This window comes from Cetorhinus maximus, chromosome 3 (genome assembly GCF_964194155.1).
Source record: "Cetorhinus maximus chromosome 3, sCetMax3.hap1.1, whole genome shotgun sequence".
NCBI lineage: Eukaryota > Metazoa > Chordata > Chondrichthyes > Lamniformes > Cetorhinidae > Cetorhinus > Cetorhinus maximus.
The window spans coordinates 193,538,319-193,564,740 of record NC_135881.1 but is presented as its reverse complement, the minus strand read 5'-3'; the positions used below and the strand labels follow the sequence as shown (position 1 = coordinate 193,564,740).

Here is a 26,422-nt window from a genome sequence, read left to right as displayed (position 1 = left end):
CAGTGACATGGAAGAACAGCAGAAGAAACTCAAGGAGACTGTGCTGAATGACGGAATTTAAAATGCAGAAAGAGAGTTTTGCAAAGAAAAGGAAAATTTGTGGGGAGACCTTCATACACTACAAGGATCCCTCAGGTCAAAGTTTGTGCCTCTGGAAAAGTATGAAGAGAAACAGGAAGAATTTACCACCCCTCTGAACAAACTGAAGAACCAGTTGGCAGAGAAGACGCAGCAATGTTCAAGGTTCCAGAGGAAGCGAACAGATACAAGGAGACAGAAGAACTGAAGAATCAGCTAAATGAAGCTAAAGAGGCTTTGAAAGCAAAAATCGTCGAACTTTCCAAGATGTGAGTAGATAATTAACTCATGGATAGCTCAACTATTGAACTAAGTCAAGTTGAAATTTCACCTGAGAGAAGTCTGGCTGACAGTGAAGTCAAAAAGATGGCTGAGACTAAACTCTGTGGTAGAAAGAAGAAGTCCAAAAGGAAGAAGGTTCCAAAATGACAATAAAAGGTGGGAATGAAAAAGTTAGCAGGTGAATCAGTGGAACCTAAACTTGTTTCCTATTTCACTACAGAATAACCCCCCACACTACGATGTGAACAATTTATGAGGACAGAAATGGAGAAGCGACGTCATCGTACAGTGTTACATATTACATATGTACTGGAGAACTTCAAACAGGAGCATGTTCAGAATGACTTCAGAAATGGCATTAATAATGCACTTATTATTTCTCGGAAGGAAATCAGCCTCCTCAAGGACTTCTGCAAGCTTGTTTGCCCTGAAATGGATGAAAGAATGTCCCTTGAAGATCAAATAGAATTGGTGTCAAATCAAATGTGGGACCTGTTAGAAGGAGCTGATAAAGAAAAAGTAATATTTTGCAACTCTGTGCTTTTGAATAATAATGACCTTGGCCTAGATCTTTTATAAACATTTGAGGTTCTATTGTATAATTGCTCATCATGGCACGTAGGTCTGATGCGCTAGATGCCTGCAGTGTAATCAGACAGGTGCAGGCCGAATGTTATTTTTGTACTGAATGTGTGCGATAGCTTGTATCTTTATATATGTTTGACTAACTTGATTGAGTTCTTTGCTTACTAATGAAGAAGTTTAATGTAAGCTCCTAATGTTGTGTATATGGCAGTGGTGGGCAACCTGCGGCCCCCGGGCTGCATGCAGCCCATCAGGGTTCTGAGTGCGGCCCGCGAGACATTTTGTTGACTGTTGCCCGTGCGCAGGGTTGCCAGATTCCACTGGTTTCCATCCACATTGTTTTTTTCCTACCGGTATCACTAAAGTGATATGCACGCAAAGCAAGGGCATATGAAGTGAGGTGCGTGCTAATTGCACGGAATATTGCTGTGAGAGCCGTGCACTCCCTCTGCGTCCAATCAAAGTGCTGCTATGGTTCAGTTGGCATGCCCCGCAAATTCTTATTCATGGGATCATGGTTAGTGCACATGCCTGATTTCAAACTTGCAGCCCACTGAGATGAAGGAGGACCACTCATGTGGCCCACTCACTAACCTAGGTTGCCCAAAACTGGTATATGGACTTCCAAAAGGTGTTTGATAAAGTAACAAATAGTTAATTCCAGTTAGGAAACTGGAATTAAAGGGCAGTGTGTGTGAGAATACAAAATTGGTTAAGGGACAGAAAGCACATAGTAGTGGTGAATGATTTTTTTCAGACCCAAGGAATGTGTACAATGGTGTACCCCAGTATTAGGACCACTACTCTTTTTAATATATATTAATGACCTGGCTTGTGTATACAGGGCATAATTTTAAAATTTGCAAACTATACAAAACTAAAAAAATGTAACGAACAGTGAGGGGTATAGTAACAAACTTTAGGAGACGATAAATAGACTAATGAAATGGGCAACTATACGGCATATAAAATTTGAAACAGAAGTGTGAAGTAATGCATATTGACAGATGAATAGAGAAAGCAATATAAACTAAATGGTACAAATTTAAAAGGGAGCAGGAACACAGAGACCTGGGGTTGTACAAACAAATCTTTGAAGGTGGCAGGACAAGTTGATAAGGTTGTTTTAAAAGAAAGCATAAGGAATAAATAGAGGCAGAGTATACTAAAACAAAGAAGTCATGATAAATCTTTATAAATCACTGACACTTTAGGAAGCATGTCAGCGCCTCAGAGAAGATACTGAGGAGGTTTATTTGAATTGCATTACGGAAGCGGGACTTCAGCTATGTGGAGAGACTGAAGAGGCTGGGATTGTTCTTCTCAGAACTGAGAAGTCTAAGGGAATTTAACAGCTGTTCAAAAGTTCATGAAGGATTTTGATTGAATAAATAAGGAGAAATTGTTTCCAGTGGCAGGAGACTTGATAGCCAAAGGACCTAGATTTAAGGTAATTGACAAAAGAATCAGAGGGGAGATATCTCACTTTGTTTGAAAAACATGTTTGTTATGATCTGGAATACATTGCCTGAAGGGGTGGTGGAAATAGATTCAATATTAACATTCAAAGAAGATTAGATAAATTTTTGAAGGGGAAAACTTGCAATGGTATGGGGAAAGGGCAGCTGGATTAATATGATGGCTCTTTGCATGTGACTAGCAGTGTTCCCTCAGGGATCTATCCTGGGCTACAACTTTTCACTATATTTATAAATGACTTGGATTAGAAATACTTTATATTGAGGTTTGCTGATGACATTAAGGGCTGTATTTTCATGCCTCTATCCGTGTTGGAACAGAGGCAGGCAGGCATTAAAAATGGTGGACAGGACCCAATTCTGTGATTCTTGTCGCTATTCCCGTCACCGGCTATTTTTAGAGGCACGCGATAAGGGTGTGGGTAGCAAACCCACAAGCAGCACTCTCCACCATGCCAGCTCCATTGCGGAGGTTGGCATTTTAGACCTGCTGCTATTCTCATGGAATCGGGCCTATGTTGGTAGGCAGTGTAGTTCCCAGTAGAGGGGTTGTAAACCATGGGAGAACCTAGTCTGGAGTGGCGAACCTTTTGACAGGTACATTCAAAGGCTGTTGCCACTCCCCATGTCATAATATAATGGTACATGATGTGTTAAAAGTGTTCTTAATACAGTGATTTTTGATAAGACTTTGTTTAGAAGAGGTAATTGACTAGCATTGTGAAAGTGGAAATGTCTTCAGATGCATCATAGTGCATTATCCACTGGATAAAGTGCTCTTATGCATTGAACAGTGCTGAGATTCACATTTTACTATATCAGTTGCACTCTATGCTTTGATCTTTTCACTATTTGACAGATCAGCCATCTGTTCAGCCTTTGAAACAGTGCAGCAGATGGCCATCTAATCCACTACTTAAAAGGCTTTAATATGATAATCTCTGAAGGCTTTGTTGATGCAGTTGCGCAATGCAATCTCATTATCAAAGCTCCAAACCTTACTAATGAATTCAGCTTAACAGGGTTCTTGATTCAGCTGTCGAGCAGTCTATGAGCTTTGTTTTAATTGACAGTTTTATGAGCTCCCAGGAAGGCTATTTTTAAAGAGGCTTTTGAATAGCTGTTTGTATATTTTGACAGATTTATTCCCACTTGGTGGAGTTGGCATGTGTTTGCTTATTTTGACAGTTTCATGAGCATATCAAAGACCTTCCAATATTATTATAGTGCTCATGAGTTCCATCCATTGTAGACACTGGGTGAGTGGGCATGGAGAGAGCAGGGGATATGGATGGGGCATGGGGGAGTGAGTGGAGTCGACGGGGGGGGGGTGAAGGGTCAGGGCTAGCTGTCTAACGCTCATGTACAGAACTGTGCCGGTGTCTCAGGAATTGAGGTTGGCCTTCTAACCTGCCTGCTTTGGCATCTGCTCGCCCCTGTTTTCCCCCTCTGCTCTGTTCTGGGTGGTAGTAGCCCTGACTCCAGGCTGCCCCACCACCCTGCAATGAAAATAGCATGGGTGGGCACTGCCAGGCAGGAGGCAGGATCATGACATTGTGAAATGGCCTGCCTTGCGATTTTCACCTCATAGATGAAAACCCGACCCTAAGTTAGTAGGTATATGAGAAGGACGTTGCAAAATTGATAGATTAAATGAGTGGGAAAAATTGTGGCAGATGGAGCTCAATGTTGGAAGGTGTGAGGCTGCTCACCTTGGACCCAAGAGATTTGAGTATTTTCCACCTGGTGAAATGCTATGAACTATGGAGGAGTGGAGAGATTCTGGGATTCAAGTACAGAAATCACTAAAAACTAATGGACAGGTTCAAAAATTATTTAAAAGGCTATTTCTTTTTTGCAGTTCATAATGTTTTCTTCATCTTTTTTTGCCTTCTAATCCAGTCCACTGGATTACCGCTTTTCTTGGCATTCGTGTAAGTCACTTTCTTTAGTTTTCTTTTATGTCTTACTTTATACGTTGATGTAGTTGCTTTACTGTGTGGTAGAACCTTTGCTGTTTAGGGGTGTGTATTTGCCTTGTATTGTACTAAACACTTAATTAAATACATCCCACTGTTATTCTGTCTGTATATCTGTTAAAAACTCAGCCCAGTCTCATGTGTTCATGACTCATTGCTTCAAAGTCAGTCTTAATTACGTTTAAACCCTTGGTTCGTGTGGGATCTTTCTCTTTCTCAAACCCAACATAAAACTCTATCATGTTATGACCATTATTTGAAAGATGCTTCCTTTCTGTCAAATTATGCAATATACAGAGCTACTTATTTTTTCACCTAAGACCTTACGTGGCTTGGGTAATAGTGTTAAAGTCATTGTTCATACATTGAGGAAAGGAGGAATCTAAAGCCAGTCTTTTCCTTAATCCAGACTTGCTACAGAGAAAAAGCACAGATCCCTCTTGTTTCCCCCTACACCCAGTGTGAACTGGTTTTTATACACTTGCAATAATTCCCTAATCTTTCCCCAATTGACGGCAGCTGCTCTTAATTATAAACTTAAAGCATGTGCTCCATTGCAGCATGATTCCAACGTTAACAATAACCCTGAGGTTACTACCCTTGAATAACCACGTGGACCAGATGGACATTGATTCGGACATTTTCTCTCAAGAGTAAACAAGATTGAGCACTAGCCTCCTCCCTGTTCAAAGTTTTCATCAAGAGCTTGTTTAATGTCATCTTGAAGATGGACTGATAATGCCCTTTCCAAGCGTTTCTAAAGAATCGTATCTATTTTCTCAAATGATTTGTTGATGAATTTTTCTACTGCTTTAACCATGAGGTGTGCTAGTTGTATATTGTAATGAGTACACCCATGTCTTATTTTATGGCAAAAGCATAAACTGCGGGTGTTGGAAATCCAAAACAAAAATAAAAATACCTGGAAAAACTCAGCAGGTCTGGAAGCATCTGCGGAGAAGAACACAGTTAACGTTTCGAGTCTGTATGACTCTTCAAGAGAACTAAGTAAAAATAGAAAAGAGGTGAAATATAAGCTGGTTTAAGCGGGGTAGAGCTGGATAGAGGGCCAGTGATAGGTGGAGATAGACAAAAGGACAAAGAGGTGTTGAAGGTGGTAATATTATCTAAGGAATGTGCTAATTAAGGGTAGAAAGCAGGACAAGCAAGGTACAGATAGCCCTACTGGGGATGAGGTGGGGTGAAGGGAAGGGATTGAAATAGGCTAAAAGGTAGAGATAAAACAATGGATGGAAATACATTTAAAATAATGGAAATAGGTGGGGAAAAAAAATCTATATAAATTATTGGAAAAAAAGGGGGGGATCGGAAAGGGGGTGGGGATGGAGGAGAGAGTTCATGATCTAAAATTGTTGAACTCAATATTCAGTCCAGAAGGCTGTAAAGTGCCTAGTCGGAAGATGAGGTGCTGTTGATGAGGTCAGTGAAGCTCAACACAAACTGGAGGAACAGCACCTCACTTTTAATGTAGTAAAATATCCTAAGGAACGTTATCAGACAAATTTGACACACGAGATAATAGGACAGGTGAGCAAAAGCTTTGTCGAAGGGATAGGTATTAAGGAGCAACTTATAGGAGGGAGAGAGATAGACAGGCTGAGAAGTTTAGGGAGAGAAAATGCCAGAGCAAACAGATGGTCAACTTATGATTTCTCAGTAATTTGGTTTAGAGACTCTTAAGCATGACTTGATTTCTACATGTGTCTGACACCTAGCTGACCAAAAAATTCTATAATGGCCCATATGAAACATATGATACCTGTGTGGTGAAAACATTTTTTTAATTAAGACATAAGCGCTTGGATTTCATTGCTGTTATATTTTTGGGAAACCAGTGAGTTATTTTATGGATTACGTTTATTTCAAGGGCACTCTTGTATTTATTGGTGGTAGAGGGTGTTCTGTTCCTCCTGTACATTTTGTCCTTTGAACTCTAACTTATTTTTAGGTCTGTTAATGAGACTCAATGAATGAAGACTAAATTTAACTTTGTTGTATGTTTCTTCCCAGGTGCATGGCATTATACGTCGATCTAGTTCTTTCAACACAGGGCGTATTGAGCATTTGTACAAGAATCCTCACACGCACATAGAAGGGAGTAAGTTCATACTTGTACATGGTTGACGCTTTCCTTTTACCATGAAACTGTACCCTTGCTGAATTTACTTCCTTTTTTGCCTTCTATTTCCTGTATGGCTGCCTAATAATTTTTTTTTTATTAATAAGCATTCAGTTTGGTGCTAGGGTAGTTTTTGAAGCACAGTTTCATTTTCTCTCAGTTCATACTCAGTTTTTCCACCTCAGTCCATCAATAAAGCTGTAATAGCAGTTATTTTATGCATTTTATTAGGATTGGTGTCAATTTTAAAACCTTTTTAGACAATTAAGATGATGCATAACTATACACTGGCACAGGTTCTGATTTGTGCAAAGTTACCTTTTAATACTGAGGAATTTTCCTGTCAATTGTCAATACTTTTACAAAACCTTTTTGTTAAACTTTTTCTTTTCATTTTCTTCAGGTTATAAAACTTGTTGGACTAATAGATCACAGTGGATTCTTGATGCTTAATTTTTCTTGTAAAACATTGAGAAACTACTATATTAAGAATATACTTAAAAATTTAATATTGCAAAAATATCAATTTTAATTTGATGATTCTTATTATCTCCAACATATTTACAATGGACTGAATATTTTAATTTTCAAATTATGGCAGCATTGTGAGCTGTTGCACAGCCACTATGGTAGTATCCGATGAGATTATATGCAATTGTGCCTGCTATGGAGAATTAATTATATGTGGTTCATCTCTGGTCAATAGAACTGTAATTTAAGGGTACCATTAAATACTTCTGTGTAAAAAGTGAAAATATGGGCATTTAGAACAATGGAAGGGTGAAGAGAGAAAATTTGTAAATTATAAACAGGAAGTGTAGAAACAAATCTAACTGTGAACTGGCACTGGTCCAGTTTTTTTTCTGTGGATCGTTTTCAATAAAGATGTTGGACTGCTGACTGATTACTTTTTGCTATTGAGCTGAGGCATTTAATTGCCTGTGAACTTAATTTTTCATGTTTCTCCATAAAAGTGCAAATATCTGTTAATATATTAAACTTTGTTTTTTCTATCCATAATTCCTATTGATTGTTATTGACTCCCAAGTTTTGAATGCCTTGCTATTAATGTTTCATTTTCTTTAAGAGCCTGACATTCATTTTTTAAAAATTATGCTAACAATAAAGAGACAACACTAATGTATAGTAACCTCTTTTTAACACTCCAGGATAGACAATGCTCAATTAAGTATTATTTTTATTATTTCATTAATAGAGAGGCAACACAAAATAAAATGTCTTTTACACAGTCTGATCTAATTTCAGTTTGACTTCAAGGGCAATGGTTTGAAGGATGTTCATTGTTGTCTTTTTTGATTTGGTATACTCCAGACTCTGCTAATACTAACTTGGACTTTCAATTTACAGATATGAGGCTGCACTATGGGGATCTCACTGACAGCACGTGCCTAGTTAAGATCATTAATGAAGTGAAGCCCACTGAAATCTATAACCTGGGTGCACAGAGCCATGTTAAAGTAAGTGATTTTGAGCGCCTAGAAAGTAAACTTAGAGGGTCTTGCATACAAAACCTCAGTTTGAGGAAAATTAGGCAACTGTTTGGTTGCGCTAATACAAAAGTGGATGCTGGAAATCTGAAATAAAAGTAGAAAATCCTGGAAATACTCAGGTCAACTAGCATTTGTGGAAAGAGAAACATTTCAGGTCGATGGCTTTTCATCAGAACTCTGATGAAATGTCAATGAATCTGAAAAGTTAACTATAATTCACTTCCCACAGGTGCTGCCTGATGTGCTGAGTATTTCCAGCAATTTCTGTTTTTCTGCTGAATTGTGCTGATGGACACAGGTAAAATAAAATTAATTGGTACTAAAGACTTTGCAATATTAAAATGGTTTCAAATCAAAGCTGCAAAAAGAAGTACAGCACAGTGTAAAGAGATATCTAGAAGCAAGGATATTTTTCTCAAATTGTTTTTTTTCTTTTTAAGGTGTTGGACTCTTTTTTTAAATGTTTTGTAAGCTTAACATGATGTTTTGCCATGCTGTTTAGACTCAACTTTGTGACCACTAATCTCTAGTTCCTTTGTAGTCAAAAACTGAAATTGGACTGTTTTGCCTGAGGGTAAATTTTTGCATAACCGGAACCCACTAAGCATTGACACACACCACACAAACACAGTGGTACACACGGCACCATTGTCACGATGTGAAATTGTTTTTCACAAATTCTACCATTCGGCAAAAGTTATCACTACCACAATAAGCCATGTACATGGCATGTTATGAAAGCAACAAGTAAATGTGTTGTAGCCAAGGACTATTTACAAAAAAGATATTTTTAAAAGGGAAACATTTAGATATACAAGTTTGTGATAGATGCTCTGCGTGCAGAAGGGTAATATAGAATAATTATGGTTCATCTCCTCCGCATCTGTATTTTGTAAAGGCAATAGTTACATCTAATCCGAAAAATGGATTGTCTTTTGCAATGGCTTGTCTTTTGCAATTTTCTCATGTTCCTTTATTCTTCTTTGTAACTTATTTCTCCTTAATAATACGGATTATTCTTGAAGGATAGCTAGCATAAAAAAAGTTCTTATTTAGTGAAATCATTTGTATTGGAGTTCTGATATAAAGTGACTGCCTATCTCTTAATGTTGTGCTTTCTTTTCCCAGTACCACTTGTTTGTTTTGTGTGTGATGTATGACTTCTAAGTTTGACTTCAGAGAAGTCTCCTGTTTCAATTAATGGAATGTTCGTCTGCAATATTTTTACATGTATATATTTGTGTTGGCTGCTGCCTCCCAGAAGCTGCAGTCCTCTATGAATCTCCCACTTCCAGTTAATTAAAAATGGGCCATTCTGAAAGTAGGAAAGTAAAATAATAGGAAATTAGCCTGGCTTCCTATAGGAAACACATGAAGATAGAAGAGGCTCTTACAATGTGATTACAGAACTGTAGCAGCATAATTTTCATAGAAATATAAACACATGTCATTGTGAAGTATGAAACTTGCCTCTCATAATCTATTTTTTCAAAAACTTATGACAAGAATACTCAGCATCATGTTATGATGAAGTCCATTTTAATATGTTACTGTTTATTTTGTTTAAAGAGCTGAGATGTAATTGATATGGTGCATGTCTAGTTGGTAAAACAATAAAACTAGATTTTTTTTAGGGCATTGCGTTCCTGTATAACGGAGTGGTAAGACATGATGGAAACTAGTGATTGTTTATGAGGGGAATTACCTGACTGATTGATTGTATTGGGAAGGCAAGGGCTAGACATAGACTTAATGCTCTTTTGCAAGGGCTGATGAACGACATGATGAAGCACCAGCCTGCAGCTGACTACAGATTAGCCTTGTGAGAGGCCTAAAACCAGGACCCATCTTGCCAATGTGGGGAAAAATAGGAGAAAAATAAGTTTCATATTGGGGATAGGGTAAAGAGAAACAGTTGTTAGTGACACATGTATTTTTAATAATACATAGTGGTGAATATTAACATAAGCAGGTTGAGTAATACTTAATATATAGAATCAAGAATGGCTCCTCACAAATGGAATATACCGGATATTTCACGATAACTTCATTTTGTATTCCATCCATGTCACCAATACCAAAGCATTATGCTATTCCCAACTGTTGATTATGAACATTGGATGGGAAAAATCTAACCCATGTTTTCATACTTGCATACCACCAGCAGAACTTTATACAGCCAACACTTCAGACTTGAGTGTTTGGTTCTTTGTGTTTGTGGACAAAAATCAATGCCACTCTCCAATTTTCATCTGGCTCCTACCCACAGCTGCTTCTCCATGGGATCAAAACGCTGCTACTTACTGTGGATCAGAATTCTTGTTCTTGTGAAACTTTTCAACAGAAGCTCCTGCCCACAGTGTGCAGCAGAGTTTCAATAGGCCTGAGAGTGAAATCTGGTGAGAACGTTGCCAGAGTGAACTGGAGAAGGGTGACTTTGTGAACTGGACTGGGGAGAATTGAAGAATGGTGTAAATATGCCTTAAGCAAGGGGGAAAATTGGAGGAAAGTGTTGGTATGAAATAGAGGATGGAAACAGAACACCAGCATAAACTAGTACTAGGAAGAAGAATGCCAGGATAATTTAAAAAGGAATTAGGGGAGAAGAGAGTGCCTGTGTGAACTGGAGAGATTTAAGAGGAGTATCAGAGCAACGGATGAGATAGTGGGGAAATAAAAAAGTATAAGCATGGCCTAGGGAAGAGGCAGGAAGACTATCAGTGTGAACTGAGTGGAAAGGGAAGAGAAAAATACCTTCATATAACTGTGATAGTTGTGTAAACAATTTAGATACTTTAGCCATGGGAAATACCAATACATATCCGTAACAACCTGCAATTTTGTTGCAGGGCATGATGGAAAATTCCTGCACTTTATTGCTAGACAAGTGATGGAGTGTTGGCTGTACCTGCAGTTTAGGTTAAGACAAACCGCTGTCCTATAGCATTTTTAATGTAACTACATGTTATGGACCCACATTCAGGTCTGTTTTTGACTCTCTTTTGAAGCTATTACTCAAGTTTTTCTTGTTCCTAGACTGGCATGCATGTCCTTCACCTTTCAGTTTAAATTTGATATTTCAAATGAAAGAAGGATGTTTTAATACTTCCCTTAATGTGTTGCACTGTACCTCCTCTATGGCCAGATATAATCTCTCTGGAACAGATTGTTTGGCTGCCTGGAAATTTTGCTAGTTTAGAAAGGAAGTTTACTCAGAAACTCCTTGCATAATCCTCTTATTAAAAAATGCTATGGAGAATGTTTTAGTCTGAACTGTAGTCTAAACGCATTAAGTTTAAGGACTTTCAATTTACCCTTTCTGTCTGATATACTTTTATTGTCATTTTTTAAAAATTGACCACTCTTTCACTGTTCATTTATCATGAGATGATTAATATCCCCCATTTTTCTGTCCATTCACATCGTGGACTACCTCATCAGAAGTTTGGCCAAACAGATTTTGCTTCCATCTTATGTCCTCTTCCTCATCCACTTTCACCTTCACCCTGTTCCACCCTTTGTGCAAAAGGGACTTTTTTGTGTAGGTACTTTTGAAGATAGACATTCAATTTAAAATAAGGAAAAGAAAGAAATTGCAGCAAATATGTTAATGAGTATAAAAATGGCAATTTAGGCCTGTTTTAAAAAGCAAGGGACAATTTTCTTTTCCAGCCTTCAGTCAGGTAAAGAAACTGCTTCATTTTTTTTTGTCTGTGTTTTTTGCACGGGAAGCATTTCCTCCTGCCGGTTTGCCCTGGTAGGGTCTTGCACTGAATTAGATGAGTGGAAACAGAAGTGTAGCTGCAGACCTCTGGGCCTTCCAGCACTGAGCTGGCCACCAGCATCAGGGCCTTCTGGCTACTCCTGTGGACCATCTTTCTAAACATCAAGAGGCTTAATCTTCATCAAGACTCAATTTTCGGTGTTGTTATGGGGCTCTTCCTGGATTGAGGAGAGCCAGGTGTATGTGACTTTGTTTGGGAGAGGGAAAGGTGGGGGTTGGGTTCAGGGGTGGGCGGAAGGATGGCAGGTAGGTGCACTTTCAAGAAAAATCAAAGGCATGAGGCTCTGACTTTGTGTCAACCCTTCAACTGACAGTTCAATTAGAATAATTTGCATGACAAAGCCAGGGTCTGTGTTCTCCAGCACCTTTGGAAGCTGTTGCTGCCTCGCTCTCCTCACACTCAATCCTTTCTCCAGCTTCCACTTCCCCCTCTTTGTCCGCAGTGACTGTCTTCCAGCACCATAAATGGCCTGTGGGTAAGTGAAATAGAGGGTTAGAATGATTGGTTTTGCCAATGCTGTAATGCCCCAGTGGAGAGATGGGTAGAAGAAATCTTGGCCCCTGTTCTGGAGTATTGAGAAATAGCAAATGGAGAGGCACTCATCTGGTTCAGGACTGAGGCACTAAATAGTTTTTGATGATGATTGGAACAACCAACTTAGCACAACAGCAATTGCAGATATTCACATGATGGTTTCAGAGGATACATTTCTTCCAGATTTATGCCAGCCGTAGCTGTATGGTAGTTTTCCCTCCTATAATTCATAAAATCAGGGGTTCAGGCTGCACTTCAGAGATGTGAGCACATAATCTGAGTTGAGACTTCGCTGTAGTATTGAGAGAACAGTGCATTGTTGGAGGTGCATTCTTTCAAATGAGACTTTAAACCGAGGGCTTATTTACCCCCTTGAACTAGGTAAAATACCCCATGGTGCTATTCGAAGTTGAGCTGGGGAGTTCAAGTTAGGATTCAAGTTTCTACCCACTCGCAATCACAAATATGAATTCTTCCATAAGCCAATGTAATTGGGCAGCTTTCAGAACATAAATATTATTTTTTTTCCCTTGCATTAAAATATATTTCTTGATGTATTTAAGAATGATAACCTGGTGGAGATTTGTTAATAGAGTAGAAATTGGATTTACAACAAAAACTAAGCATTTTTAACAAGAGTATCTAGTTCTACGTATAAGTAACCATGTTTTAAATCACTGAAAATAACCTTTAAAAACTATACAGAACATATTTACTGGGTGGTTGGTGTACAGTAGTTAGTTTCTTTAGTAAATTAATTAGTAATTTTTTAAAAGGTGCCTGTTGGCGCCATTGTACTAAAAACTTTAAGAGCCTCCTCAAAAGCCTGAAAATGTAATTAGTGGAAACTCGCTATAGTGATTAATTCGATCTAGGGCAGTGACCAATTTTGTGGGCTTCTAAGCACAATGAATTTTTAAACCAGTGCAAATTGACACGCTGCAATCTTTTGCAGTTTCTGGACAAACTGTACTGTAAAAACCAGTGCAAGCAAGCATAAACTCTATCCCAGTGAGTTTAATTGACAAAGGAATAAAGTGATTTAAAAGAAAAATAATATATCTTCAAGGAGCTGTGTGGTGGTAATCCTACTGCAGTCATTATTCAAAGGCTTCACTCAATTTTATTTGCATGCTCATGTAAAGTGACCTTTTTGACATGAAAGTAAGTTTCTGTTTTTACAGTAAATTACATTTTTGTAGACATGTAGGTACTGTAGAAACAGAAGTATCACTTTTGTCTGTACACAGTTATTCATTTCCTTTTCCACAGACAGATGGCAGCAGAGTGCCATGCATTGTTAAGAAGCTGGCAGCTATGCATATACTGTGCTCTGCAGAAACACCAAACTGCACTTTTAGTTTATATCGATTGTACTCTGAATGTATACTGCTCCTGGCATCAATTAAGTCAGGCAGGCTGGATTTATAATTAACATTGAAGATGAAGCGGAATATAAAAAGCAGGTGGGACTCTGCAAAGTTATGTTGTTTCCACATTTAAGATTCTGTGTTTCCTTTCTTCCTTCTCTGCAACTCTGCTTGGAGAACTGATTTTGGTTTATAATTGAGCCTAACTGGAAAAAAAAAAACTGGCTAGTTTTTACAGGTCAAATTGGCAAGATAAAATATTTATAGGAAATAGTTGTGGAACGTTCTGTTACAGAAAACATAGGGCTGCCTCAGGTTACGGTATGGTTTGGCCAGTGTGCATAGCTTTCAGTCAAGCAAGTTTAAAAAGGAAATGTCAGCCCATGAATCAGGCAGGCATGTCTTGGGAATGTTCGCTTGTCTCGCACAAATCTCTGCCAGCATTTCAGAAAAGCTTCACTGCCCTTTGCGTTGTGACGACAAAAATGAACAAAACTCGTTTCAGGTTTCTTTGTATCCTGCAATTCATAAGGAATCTAACTATCTGCTTGTTAAGAGCTCGACAGCAAAGAATGACTAGTTTGTAATTATATATTATGCTATACATATTTGTATTTGTAGCATTAAAACAGTAACCATGGTTTTCCACAGGTGGTTTTAGTGACCTTTTCAATGCACAGAGCTGAGAACATGTATCTGGCTTCTTATGAGTGACTGTAGCAGAGTAGGATTGTAGTTTTGACATAATTTTTTTATTATCAGAAAACTCTATATGGGAGGTATGGTTTCTGTCTTACAGATCAAGTGTAATTTTTAGTGTAAGGTGAATATTTGATGCCTAAGAGTTGTCCACTGTTAGAAAAGGAGTGTTGAGTCACCCCTACACTTTTACCATTAATCACAACATGTAGAACATGCCCTGGAAACAACAGTTAATACATGGACAATAGCAATGATATTTTTAACAGGTTAAAGTTGATTTCTGTTTGAGAAGAACTGGGTGACTAAGATAAAATAAAAACAACAGGCTAACTTTGTGAATCCCATTACAATAACACATTGTTCTGTTGCAATACAGATGCACTTGTGCGATTAGGAGTGATTGTTTTCATTTTAATTTTACAATGAAGATTGCAATAAAGATCTTTTATTAAAACAATCCAATGTTCCTTTTTATGGACTATTTTAATATAAAAATGAAAATGCAGTGCTGAATTTTTCAGGCCAAAACAGGAGCAGGTACAAACCATTGAGTTTATTTGGAAAATGGTTTAAATTTCAGTTATATCATGTAGACTGCTCAATACAGACTAAAATTGTAGTTAACTAGATTTGTGTCAAATCAAAATGAATATACAGTAATAAAGGTGGGAATAAAATGCAGTGTACTAGTAGCCAGCATTTGGGTGATATCAAGTTTATTTATAAGACAGGTGTGATCCACATTTTGTATGCACCTTTACCTTAGCAGTTTACCTTAGTACACAATTTATATTCCAAAACCTCTTGTTTCATTGGAATAGAGAAGGATTTTTCCCCCCTTATGTTTCACAATGCTTATTTGGTTTGAGTAAAATGGGAGATTTCATTTATGTCCAGATGTTCACAGACAAATGATACATTTTTGAAAAGTTTGATGAACTCTTCTGGGTGCCTCCTGAGAGCGGACCTACTGTTTTTTATACAATATTGCATTCTGATTATTTTTTATTTAAATCTGCCAATACTCGCTTGGCCCGGCCTGAAAATTTACAGCCTTTTGTATAGAATCATTGCAGTGCTAGCATTTTGGCACATGCATATGCCTCTGAATGTTCTTATACTTAATTAAACTATTCTTGGTTTAAATTGTAACTCTACACATGCTGATTTTTTTCAGAGGATTTTTTGTATTTTATCTTCTTAACATTGAACAAGAATTTAAAAGGGTGATTAAGCTTAGAAATGAGTATTAGAGTATTAATTGTTGATTATCATAGCAAAGCTTGATTGCATAGAACTTTTCTGCTGAAGTCTACTTTCCTTGTGACCATACTTGGTGCTGCTTTTAGTGATTTTTATAATGCTTAGTTGATCTTAATGTTGGTGATCTGAAAAGTTGACGTTCAACCAATTTCTTAAAAATTATTTTAAATTTAACTTTTTTAAGTTTAAAAATTTGTCTTGATATATTTTGATACCAATAAGATTATGAATTTAACTCTATTTTTAAATTAATGTACATGCTGTTACTGGGAAATTGAGAAGTTTTCCTTTTGAAATTCTAGTTGTATTTATAGACCGTTGACATTATGGGTGGGTGATAATAATGAAACCCGGTTCACATACTTCAGCAGAGAAAACCTTGGAACTAATCTGAATTAGCAAAAGCATCCCCCTGTAGTAGGTGAACATAATCAAATACAACAGCATTTATAATTGAGGCTAACAGGGTTAAATTATGAGAACAGATTGTATAGATTAGGATTGTATTCCCTTGAATATAAAAGATTAAGGGGTGATCTGTTTGAGGTGTTGAAAATGATTAAAGGATCTTATAGTGTAGATAGAGAGAAGCTATTTCATCGGGTGGGGGAGTCCAAAATAAGGAGGCGTAAGCTTAAAATTAAAGCTAGGCAGTTTGGGAATGTGATGTCAGAAAATCACTTTTTCACACTAACACGAATGGAAATCTGGAACTCTACTCCAAAAACAGCTGTTGAGGCTAGGTCAGTTTTTAAAAAACTTATTCATGGGATGTGGGCTTCGCTGGCTGGGCCAGCATTTATTGCCCATCCCTAGTTGCCCTTGAGAAGGTGGTGGTGAGCTACCTTCTTGAGCTGCTGTAGTCCATGTGGTGTAGGTACACCCACAGCGCTGTTAGGAAGGAAGTTCGAGGACTTTGACCCAGCGACAGTGAAGGAACGGAGATATATTTCCAAGTCAGGATGGTGAGTGACTTGGAGGGGAACTTCCAGGTGGTGGTGTTCCCATTTATCTGCTGACCTTGTCCTTCTAGGTGGTATTGGTTGTGGGTTTGGAAGGTGCTGTCTAAGGAGCCTTGGTGAATTCCTGCAGTGCATCTTGTAGATGGTACACACTGCTGCTACTGTGCGTCGGTGGTGGAGGGGGTGAATGTTTGTGGATGTGGTGCCAGTCAAGTGGACTGCTTTGCCCTGGACGGTGTCCAGCTTCTTCAGTGTTGTAGGAGCTGCACTCATTGAGGCAAGTGGAGAGTATTCCATCACACTCCTGACTTGTGCCTTGAGATGGCGGACAGACTTTGCGGAGTCAGGAGGTGAATTACTCGTTGCACGATTCCTAGCCTCTGACCTGCTCTTGTAGCCACAGTATTTATATGGCTAGTCCAGTTCAGTTTCTGGTCAATGGTAACCCCCAGGATGTTGCTAGTGGGGGATTCAGTGATGCTAATGCCATTGAACATCACGGGGCGATGGTTGGATTCTCTCTTGTCGGAGATGGTCATTGCCTGACACTTGTGTGGCGCAAATGTTACTTGCCACTTGTCAGCCCAAGCCTGGATATTTTTCAGGTCTTCCTGCAGTTGGACATGGGCTGCTTCTGTATCTGAGGAATCGCGAATGGTGCTGAAGATTGTGCAATCATCAGCGAACATCCCCACTTCTGACCTTATGATGGAAGGAAGGTCATTGATGAAGCAGCTGAAGATGGTTGGGCCTAGGACACTACCCTGAGGAACTCCTGGTAGTGTCCTTGGCCCAACCATCTTCAGCTGCTTCATCAATGACCTTCCTCATTGAAAATTTCAAAACTGAGATTGATCAAGCAGAGTTAAGATAGAGATCAGCCATAATCTAAATGAATGGTGGAACAGGCTCAATTCCTGATCCTGTGGGCAAAATTTAAAGCCCCCGCTGGAGGTGCGTTCTGAGGCAAGGAGACCATTTGATCGGGCGGGAAGGCTTGCGAGCGGTCGTACTGCCCGAATGCTAAATGAGGCCTTTAAATGGGCAATTAATGCTCACTTAAGGCCCTCTTTCTGCTGCCACGGTACTCAACCAGCAGCAGTAGAGGAAGCAAACCTTGTTGGGGTTTGCTTGTGGCCTTCTGGGGTGGGGTGGGGTCTCAGTGCCTGATTGAGGGATCCAGCGTCAGGAAGGTGGGGCTTGCTGAGAGACATCCCGCTACTCTTTCCACTGAACCCCCTTCCCTCTCGTTGTCGGCAACCCCTACTCCACCCTCACATGCCTTTGTGCAGGGATCCCACAGTGAACCTTGGTGAAGACCCAAGTGAATTATCGGCAGCAGCCACTGCACTCTGTGGCGCTTCAGTAATGGAGAACTACTGGCATCTGATTGACTGTCAGCTCTTGGAGGTTGGATTTCCATTTTACTGGGGGAAGTCCTGTAATTAAATGTCCCCTGCTGATTGGGAAGCCCTAACGACAGGGTTCTCACTACCAATTATGGACTTTATTCACTTGGGGCTCCCAGAGAATGAGTCAACGGGGATGCCGCTAATTTTGATAGTGGACATTGGGCCCACCCACTGCGCTCATTAAATTCTGCACTATGTTTCTGTAAGGCAAAGCAACAAACTACTTCCAGAACAATACAAAAGCAAAATGCTGTGCATGCTGGACATCTGAAATTAAAACAGAAAATGCTGTAAATACTCAGCAGGTCAGGCAGCATTCTTGGAAAGAGGCCTGGATTTTCACCATGACGAGAGCCTCTGTCATGTCGAAAATGGTGGGCAAGCCCGGAAATTGCAAGTCCTGCCCCCAAACATGGCACTTCCCATTTTCAAGGTGGAGGTCGTGCTTTGCGCCTGAGCATTTCACAGAGGCAGCAGGCCATTTAAATCATCAGCTGCCTCCACTCAAGTCAGATTTTGGTAGCCTAGGAGTGAGGAACCTGTGGGCAGAGGAGACACGGTAAGCGCTAGTCTCAACTTTGTGCATTTCTTTGGATAACCAGGGTACTCCTTTGGAGAGGTGACGGTACCCCTGTGGAATTGGGTTTAAACTTGTCTTCACTGCCCCAGAATTGGCACAAACTCACTAACAACTGTCTTGCCTTAAGCCAAGGGAGCGGACCCCCAGGGCAATTTTTTTTGCCCGTACTGACTTATGCACCCAGGTGTCAGGAAGAACTGTGTGCTTAAGAAGGCTGCATTGTGTTTTGTGCAAAGGAGGACAGAAAGTGGACATGGCACCCTCACTTATAGAGGCCATAGAAGCCAGTCAACGTGAGCGGCAAAAGGGAAGGCAGAAGTTTAGGAGGAGGAGGCTATGGCATGCGCACCAGGAGGAGAAGGAGAGGCAGCAAGTACGCACTACCCTCTACAAAGGGTGTACAGACATAGGACACCCTACCTCAATATGACAGAGAACCAGTGCTGAAGGCGACTGACGTTAAGCCGTGACGTGGTGACAGACATATGTCACATGGCCTGGGAACAACTCAAGCCACAATCCATCAACCTCCATGCCCTGGCAATGGCTGTAAAGGTAGCAGTCGCTCTCAATTTTTTTGCCTCATGCTCTTTCCAGGGCTCATTGGGAGACCTGTTTGGTATATTCCAGTCAGCAATCCATAGCTGTTAAACCACTAAAAAGTTAATAAAAAGGAATGAAACTGGACGGACCACCCGATATCGACCTACGCACCAGAAACGACAATGGCAAACCCAGCCCTGTTGAACCTGCAAAGTCCTCCTTACTAACATCTTGAGGTTTGTGCCAAAATTGAGACAGCTGTCTCAGACTAGTCAAGCAACAGCCTGATATAGTCATACTCACAGAATCAGACCTAACAGATCATGTCCCAGACACCTCCATCACCATCCCTGGGTATGTCCTGTCTCACTGTCAGGACAGACCCAGCAGAGGTGGTGGCACAGTGGTATACAGTTGGGAGGGAGTTACCCTGTGAGTCAGCAATATCAACTCTGGACCCCATGAAGTCTCATGGCATCAGGTCAAACATGGGCAAGGAAACCTCCTACTGATTACCAAGTACTGCTGCCCCCCACAGCTGATGAATCAGTACTCCTCCATGTTGAACACTCTTGGAGGAAGCACTGAGGGTGGCAATGGCACAGATTGTACTCTGGGTGCATGGACTTCAATATCCATCACCGAGAGTGGTTCGGTAGCACCAGCACAGACTAAGCTGGCCGAGTCCTAAAGGACATAGCTGCTAGACTGGGTCTGCAGCAGATAGTGAGGGAACCAACAAGAGGGAATAATATACTTGACGTCATCCTCACCAACCTGCCGGCCGCAGATGCATCTGTTCATGACAGTATCGGTAAGAGTGACCACAGCACATGTCTTGTGGAGATGAAGTCCTGTCTTCACATTGAGGATACCCTCCAAAGTGTTGTGTGGCACGATGACCGTGCTAAATGGGATAGATTTCGAACAGATCTAGCAACTCAAGACTGGGTGTCCATAAGACACTGGGGGCCTCCAGCAGCAGCAGAATTGCACTCTAACACAATCTGTAACCTTATGGCCCTGCATATCCCCCGCTCCATCATTACCACCAAGCCAGGGGATCAACCCTGGTTCAATGAAGAGTGCAGGACGACATGTCAGGAGCAGCATCAGGCATACCTAAAAATGAGGTCTCGACCTGGTGAAGTTTCAACATGCTGCTACTTGTGTGCCAAACAGCATAAGCAGCAAGTGATAGTCAGAGCTAAGCGATTCTACAACCAATGGATCAGATCTAAGCTCTGCAAACCTGCCACATCAAGTCGTGAATGGCGGTGAAAATTAAACAACTCACTGGAGGAGGAGGCTCCACAAATATCCCTATCTACAATAATGGAGATGCTTAGCGCATCAGTGCAAATGTTAAGGCTGAAGCATTTGCAACTACCTTCAGGGAGAGGTGCCAAGTGGATGATCCATCTCGGCCTCCTTGGAGGTGAGAGTGACTGCTCTTGGTATCAAGGCAGCATTTGACCAAATGTGGCATCAAGGAGCCCTAGCAAAACTGGAGTCAACGGGAATCAGGGGGAAAACTCTCCACTGGTTGGAGTCAAACCTAGCAGAAAGGAAGATGGTTGTGGTTGTTGGAGGTCAATCATCTTAGTTGCAAGAAATCACTGCAAGAGTTCTTCAGGGTAGTGTCCTTGGCCCAACCAGCTTCAGATGCTTCATCATCAATGACCTTTCCTTCTAACCATAAGGTCAGAGGTGGGGATGTTCGCTGATGTTTACACAACGTTCAGCACCAATCAGGACTCATATACTGAAGCAGTCTTTGTGCAAATGCAGCAAGACCTGGACAGTATCCAGGCTCGGTCTGAGAAGTGACAAATAATATTTGCGCCACACAAGTGCCAGGCAATGACCATCTCCAACAAGAGAGAATCTAACCATCTACCCTTGACATTCACTGGCATTACCATTGCTCAGTCGCCCACTGGCAACATCCTGAGGGTTACCATTGACCAGAAACTGAACTGGACTAGCCATATATAATACTGTGGCTACAAGAGCAGGTCAGGGGCTAGGAATCGTGCGGTGAAAGCCTGTCCACCATCTATAAGGCACAAGTCAGGAGTTGATGGAATACTGTTCACTTGCCTGGATGAGCTTGACATCATCCAGGACAAAGCAGCCTGCTTGATTGGCACCCCTTCCACAAAACATTCGCTCCCTCCACCTCTGCCGAACAGTGGCAGCAGTGTGTACCATGTATAAGATGCACTGCAGAAACTCTGCAAGGCTCCTTAGGCAGCACCTTCCAAACCCATGATCACTACCATCTAGAAGGACAAGGGCAACATATACATGGGAACATCAACACCTGCAAGTTCCCCTCCAAGCCACTCACCATCCTGATTTGGAAATATATCACCGTACCTTCACTGTTGCTGGATCAAAATTATGGAACTCCCTCCCTAACAGTACTATGGGTGTACCTACACCACAGCGTCTGCAGCTGTTCAAGAAGGCAGCTCACCAACACCCCCTCAAGGGCAATTAGGGAAAGGCAATAAATTCTGGCCCAGGCAGCGAAGCCCACATCTACATCCCGTAAATGAACAAAAAAAAAGTAGCTGCATTAAGGTTGTAACTTTTGTCCTGTTTTCTCTTGTGGAGGAGCACCTTAATTTCTCTATTGATTTGGTGTCTCAGGCACAGAGAACCATGGCCATTGTCCAGTTAGCAGGCTTCTCTCAGGTACAGGGCGTCATTGATTGCATCCATGTTGCCATAAAGGCACCTTCATCAACCAAAAATCCTTTCACTCACTCAATGTACAGGTGCTTAGTGACCAACAAGGTCTTCTTTCAGGTGTGTGCAAGGTTTCCTGGTAGCTGCCCCAAATCCTTCACACTAAGGAGTTCCCAACTCCCTCAGCTATTTCAGCTACACTCACAGATCTGTGGTTGGCTTCTATGGGGACAAGGGCTAGCCCTTTAAGAACCTGGCTCCTTTTTGGAGCTCTCAGACTGAGGCAGAGAGCAACTGCAACAGCAACCGTGTCATCACCAGGAGTACGATTGAGCAGGCCATTGGCATTTTAAAAAGGCATTTCAGGTGCCTCGATTGCTCAGCAATGCTCTCATTCACTTTTGTGCGCTTACATGCACTAATAATTTTCTCCATATTATCAATAAATGCTGTTAACAATGTGCTGGAGAAAATAACTCTGCACAAGTGCTTGGTGCCATGTATGTTGTGGCTGTGACTCCAAGATAGCTTGCCATGCTCAGGGACCACTGACAACCCTACTGCTTTACTCCCTCTCAGTCACACTGTTATGCTGTGACAGTGTGCAGATGTGAGGGACCCGGTCAAGGGTCAACAGTGTGAGTGCACCCAATAGATGGGTGGCAAGAGGGCAAGTGGATGGGATAATGTGCATGACAATGTTCATCATTCATCCACTGAGTCTTGGCAGCTAACTACATCACTGCAGAATATCTGTACTAGGTCTTTGTGGCAAGACAAATGCCCCCTTCACAGCTGTGTCTTGAGAATCCAGGCCATGCATTCAGTGGTTCAATAGAGTATGCTTTGAATAGGCAGCAACAATGACAATTCTTGCATAGGAAAAGCCCATGATGGGCCATCTATTCCATGGACAGTTAACAGTTGGACAACATCTACATTGTTCACACTTACCTGAAAAGGTAACGATGTTTCCTCTGAGGCACTGGAAGTTAAGCATGGACGACCAACCTCTCAAATGGACCTTTCTGAAGCCTTGCTTTTTATATGCTCCCAAATCACCCAGACCCGCCTTCGAGCCATCACTACTTTTGTCCTCACCCGCCCTGACTCCTAATATAGTTTGCCCACATAGCCGCATGCTCCGCCCCCTGCACCGAAAATCTGATGTGCGGGCAGACATTTTTCAAAGTTGGGTTTGCAGAGCTGTGAATTCTCCCGACTTGCAGATGAAAATCTAGGCCTGAGTTAACATTTCAGTCCTCTGACCTTTCTTCAACACAGGTGTCACAAAATGCATCAGCGTGTTCAGTAACAGCCTGTCAATGAATACCACGTTGGTCTAGTAAATATCTGATGCTTCATTTTATCCCTATTTGTGCCCGTATGTCCTGATTTTAAAGTGATACTGAGGGGGATCAGAACTGTCGGGAGAAGTGGGCTTTGTATGTTGAGGCAGCAGCACAAAATTTGTACTTGGAGTGATTTATGATGGATTGCACAGAATAATTACGATTACTGTTCAAGCTCAGTAAATGTTTCACCATTTGCTTAATGAATAAAAACAATGAGTTACGCATTCATAAGGTAAAAATGCTTATATTTCCCATAAAACATTGGTGGACGCACTTCATTTAATTGCCGCATTATACTGAAGCTTTGGGACAAAAATATAAATGTGGTTTTCATTTGCCCTTCCTTGCAATAAGTATCACCAAAATCTATCTAATTCAGTGTTAACAAAATATTGCAGACAAAACCTCATCACAATAACATATAACCTCCTTTATGCCTTTTCTTAAGGATATTGGAACTGTTAAGCCGCAAGAGTCTCTCCAGTATGGTCTTATAATAGCAGGGATAAGATGAACTGTAAAGGTAGACTTGTCTTGAGTTGGTATTAAACTGATGCACAGGTTGTCCAGATCATGCATGTACAAGCCCAGGATTAACAAAGGACTCAAGTGCATTTAGGAATCTATTTTGGACCACCTATTTGAATAATGACTGGTGTCATTTCATAATGAGTAGACTACACAGGTGAGCTTTCTTTTTGTAATCACATGCAATGGCCATATGTTGCTGGAGATATAAAATTGCAGCCTTAATTTATTTTACAGCAGTGAATGCTTAAAGTCAAACTGTAAAAACAATTGGTTTAGAAAAATCAAAGAAAATTTCATTAGTTTTTTTTTTAAGATTCCATGAATAAGCTTCATTTCTCAAGCTCAAGTAACTAAACTAAATTGTGAATTCATACCTGTGTCACATAACCATGAACTGCATTTTGGTGTTGTCAGTTGGGGTAAGCAATACATTTCCCATGACCAAATTGATTCTCACCTTTTTTTTGACCAAAATCAGTTTTCACCGCATGAGAATCTCATTTTTGTCTTAATAATCTGCTAATTTAGGCAAAAAGCACAAATATTGAAACTTTTGAATTCTGTATCACTACAGAAATATTTTCCCAGGAAACACTGAACTGTAAGAGTAATAAACACAGATTGAGGATCAAACCAACAGTTTATACCAGTTTGCGAATGATGTTTAAATTTCCCGTGAGTTTTAACTGCTGGTCTCTATGGTGTAAAATATTTACAAGGCTATAGTTTGTTTACATTATTCGATTGAGCTTCAATTTTTTCCTTTAGAAAAATAATTTATATAACTTCTTGTAACTCCACAAAATTAAGAGGTGTTTTTTTTATCAAAACATTTTCAAATTCTGAAACTGAATTCAATCATTTTGTAAGAGCAAATTTATTTGTACAAGAACATTTTATGGTAATTTTTGTGCTTTTAAAATTTTTATAGTTTAAATAGGTGTAATTTTACCAACGATTTTTAAGGTATTTTCTGCTGACATGTTACGATTAAAATGTGGTTTCTACAAAGAATGATTGTGTTGTTGAACTTAACCATATTATGCAAAACATTATTCGACTATCAAAATTTGAAAAGAACTAATGGTGTAATTCCATTTTTTATGTTCCGCAATAATCACTATTTCCTTTCAAAGTTACAAAACTCGAGCAGTTTGATAAGAAAAAATACGTCCCTAAATTCATGACGAAACTTCCCAACTGTTTCATAGCCCAGAAATTCTGCTTCACTGCATATATGTTTGACTGCTACTTCTCAGATTTGTTATGCTAAATTAATAAATAAGGACTTTGTTTTAAACATTGTTAGTACATCTTACTTTGGGAAAAAAGTTCTCTGTGGAATTGAATTGTAATTGTAACTTGTGTGTATAATTGCACGTAATGAGCTCTGTACATGATTGGTGTTGTTCATAGTCCTCTTTCCTTTCTTGACATCTCTTTTCTTTAGAGGTATTTAACTCCTAGATTACTCAGCACAGTTTTATAGTGCAAGCAATATCATGTCACTGATCTCAAAAATGGAAATTTCACCATTTCTTTTCAAAGTTCAAATTATTACAACTTGTGACCTTTTGTTTAGTTCATTCTTTGGATCAGGGTGAGAAAGAATAATATATTTATTTTAACAATGAGTGTTGAAAAGAGTTGCTGTACATGTTGGGAACACTTTCTGGCCTGGCTCTCTGAAGGTTCTCATAGAATATCACTAGATATACCCAAAAACCTGAGGCTATTTAGCGTTCTCATTACTTTAGCTATTTATGTTAATTTGTCTTATTATATAACTCCTAAGCAGTATCCCTAATAATATTATAAGTATTCATTATTTTTTTTTAAAAAATCACCAATAAAAAACAGAAACGCGAGGTGGATGGAAATTCAGGACAAGAGCTAGTCCTAAATCTTTGTAACTCTTCATTTAAAATAAGAGCTATTGAAAGTGATAAACACTTGTAAAAAGTTGCAAAATACAGTCTAAACAGTGATATTTTCCTAAATGAATTTAAAATTGGCATTTTTATCATTTCATGAAGCTATTGAAATCTTTCAAGCCAGGTGAACACACATGTGTAAATAAAATTCCTAAAAATACATATTTTTAAATATTAAACGGGATTGACATAGGGAAGCATTGTTCAGTATTTAGTCTGGGTAAATAATTGGGCACAGTAGGTGCACTGTATCTCCTACTTTACATTTCATACGAATAAAAAAATGTATTCATTGCAACTGTAAATATGAAATCTTTTGGTCAGTGTAAGTTCCAGCACATGTGTAGAATCTGGTGTATTACTGTAAAGGGCCAGTTGCAAGTTTGGTATTCATTTACTTAAGTGGATTTTTAAATAGCTGAATAGAATGTAGTCATTTGATCATAAAATAGATTCATAGGCTTGCACAAGTCAGGTGCATTGAAGGGCATTGTAAAGCCCCTAATTTTCCTGAGGCACTACATACCAGTAGCCCTGTATTAACAAAATGATTATGCAGAATAGCTGTTATGAATTGTAGCTCTGTTGTAATTTGACAATTTGAACTACTTTGTACAACTTAATAGTAAATTGAATTTGTTGTGCAGTTTTTAACTTGTAAACAGTGTTTGCAATGTTATGGAGAAAATAGAAATCTTCTT

General features: G+C 39.8%; 1 protein-coding gene across 1 annotated transcript in view; it reads left to right on the top strand.

Annotated features, from left to right (window-relative positions):
- The window catches only part of gmds (GDP-mannose 4,6-dehydratase), a 663,771-nt gene that overhangs the window by 117,215 nt on the left and 520,134 nt on the right, over positions 1 to 26,422 (top strand). The window contains exons 3-4 of the mRNA XM_078539480.1: positions 6,434 to 6,521; positions 7,911 to 8,020. Coding sequence (XP_078395606.1) covers positions 6,434 to 6,521; positions 7,911 to 8,020 — 198 coding nt within the window. The remainder of the gene's footprint in view (positions 1 to 6,433; positions 6,522 to 7,910; positions 8,021 to 26,422) is intronic.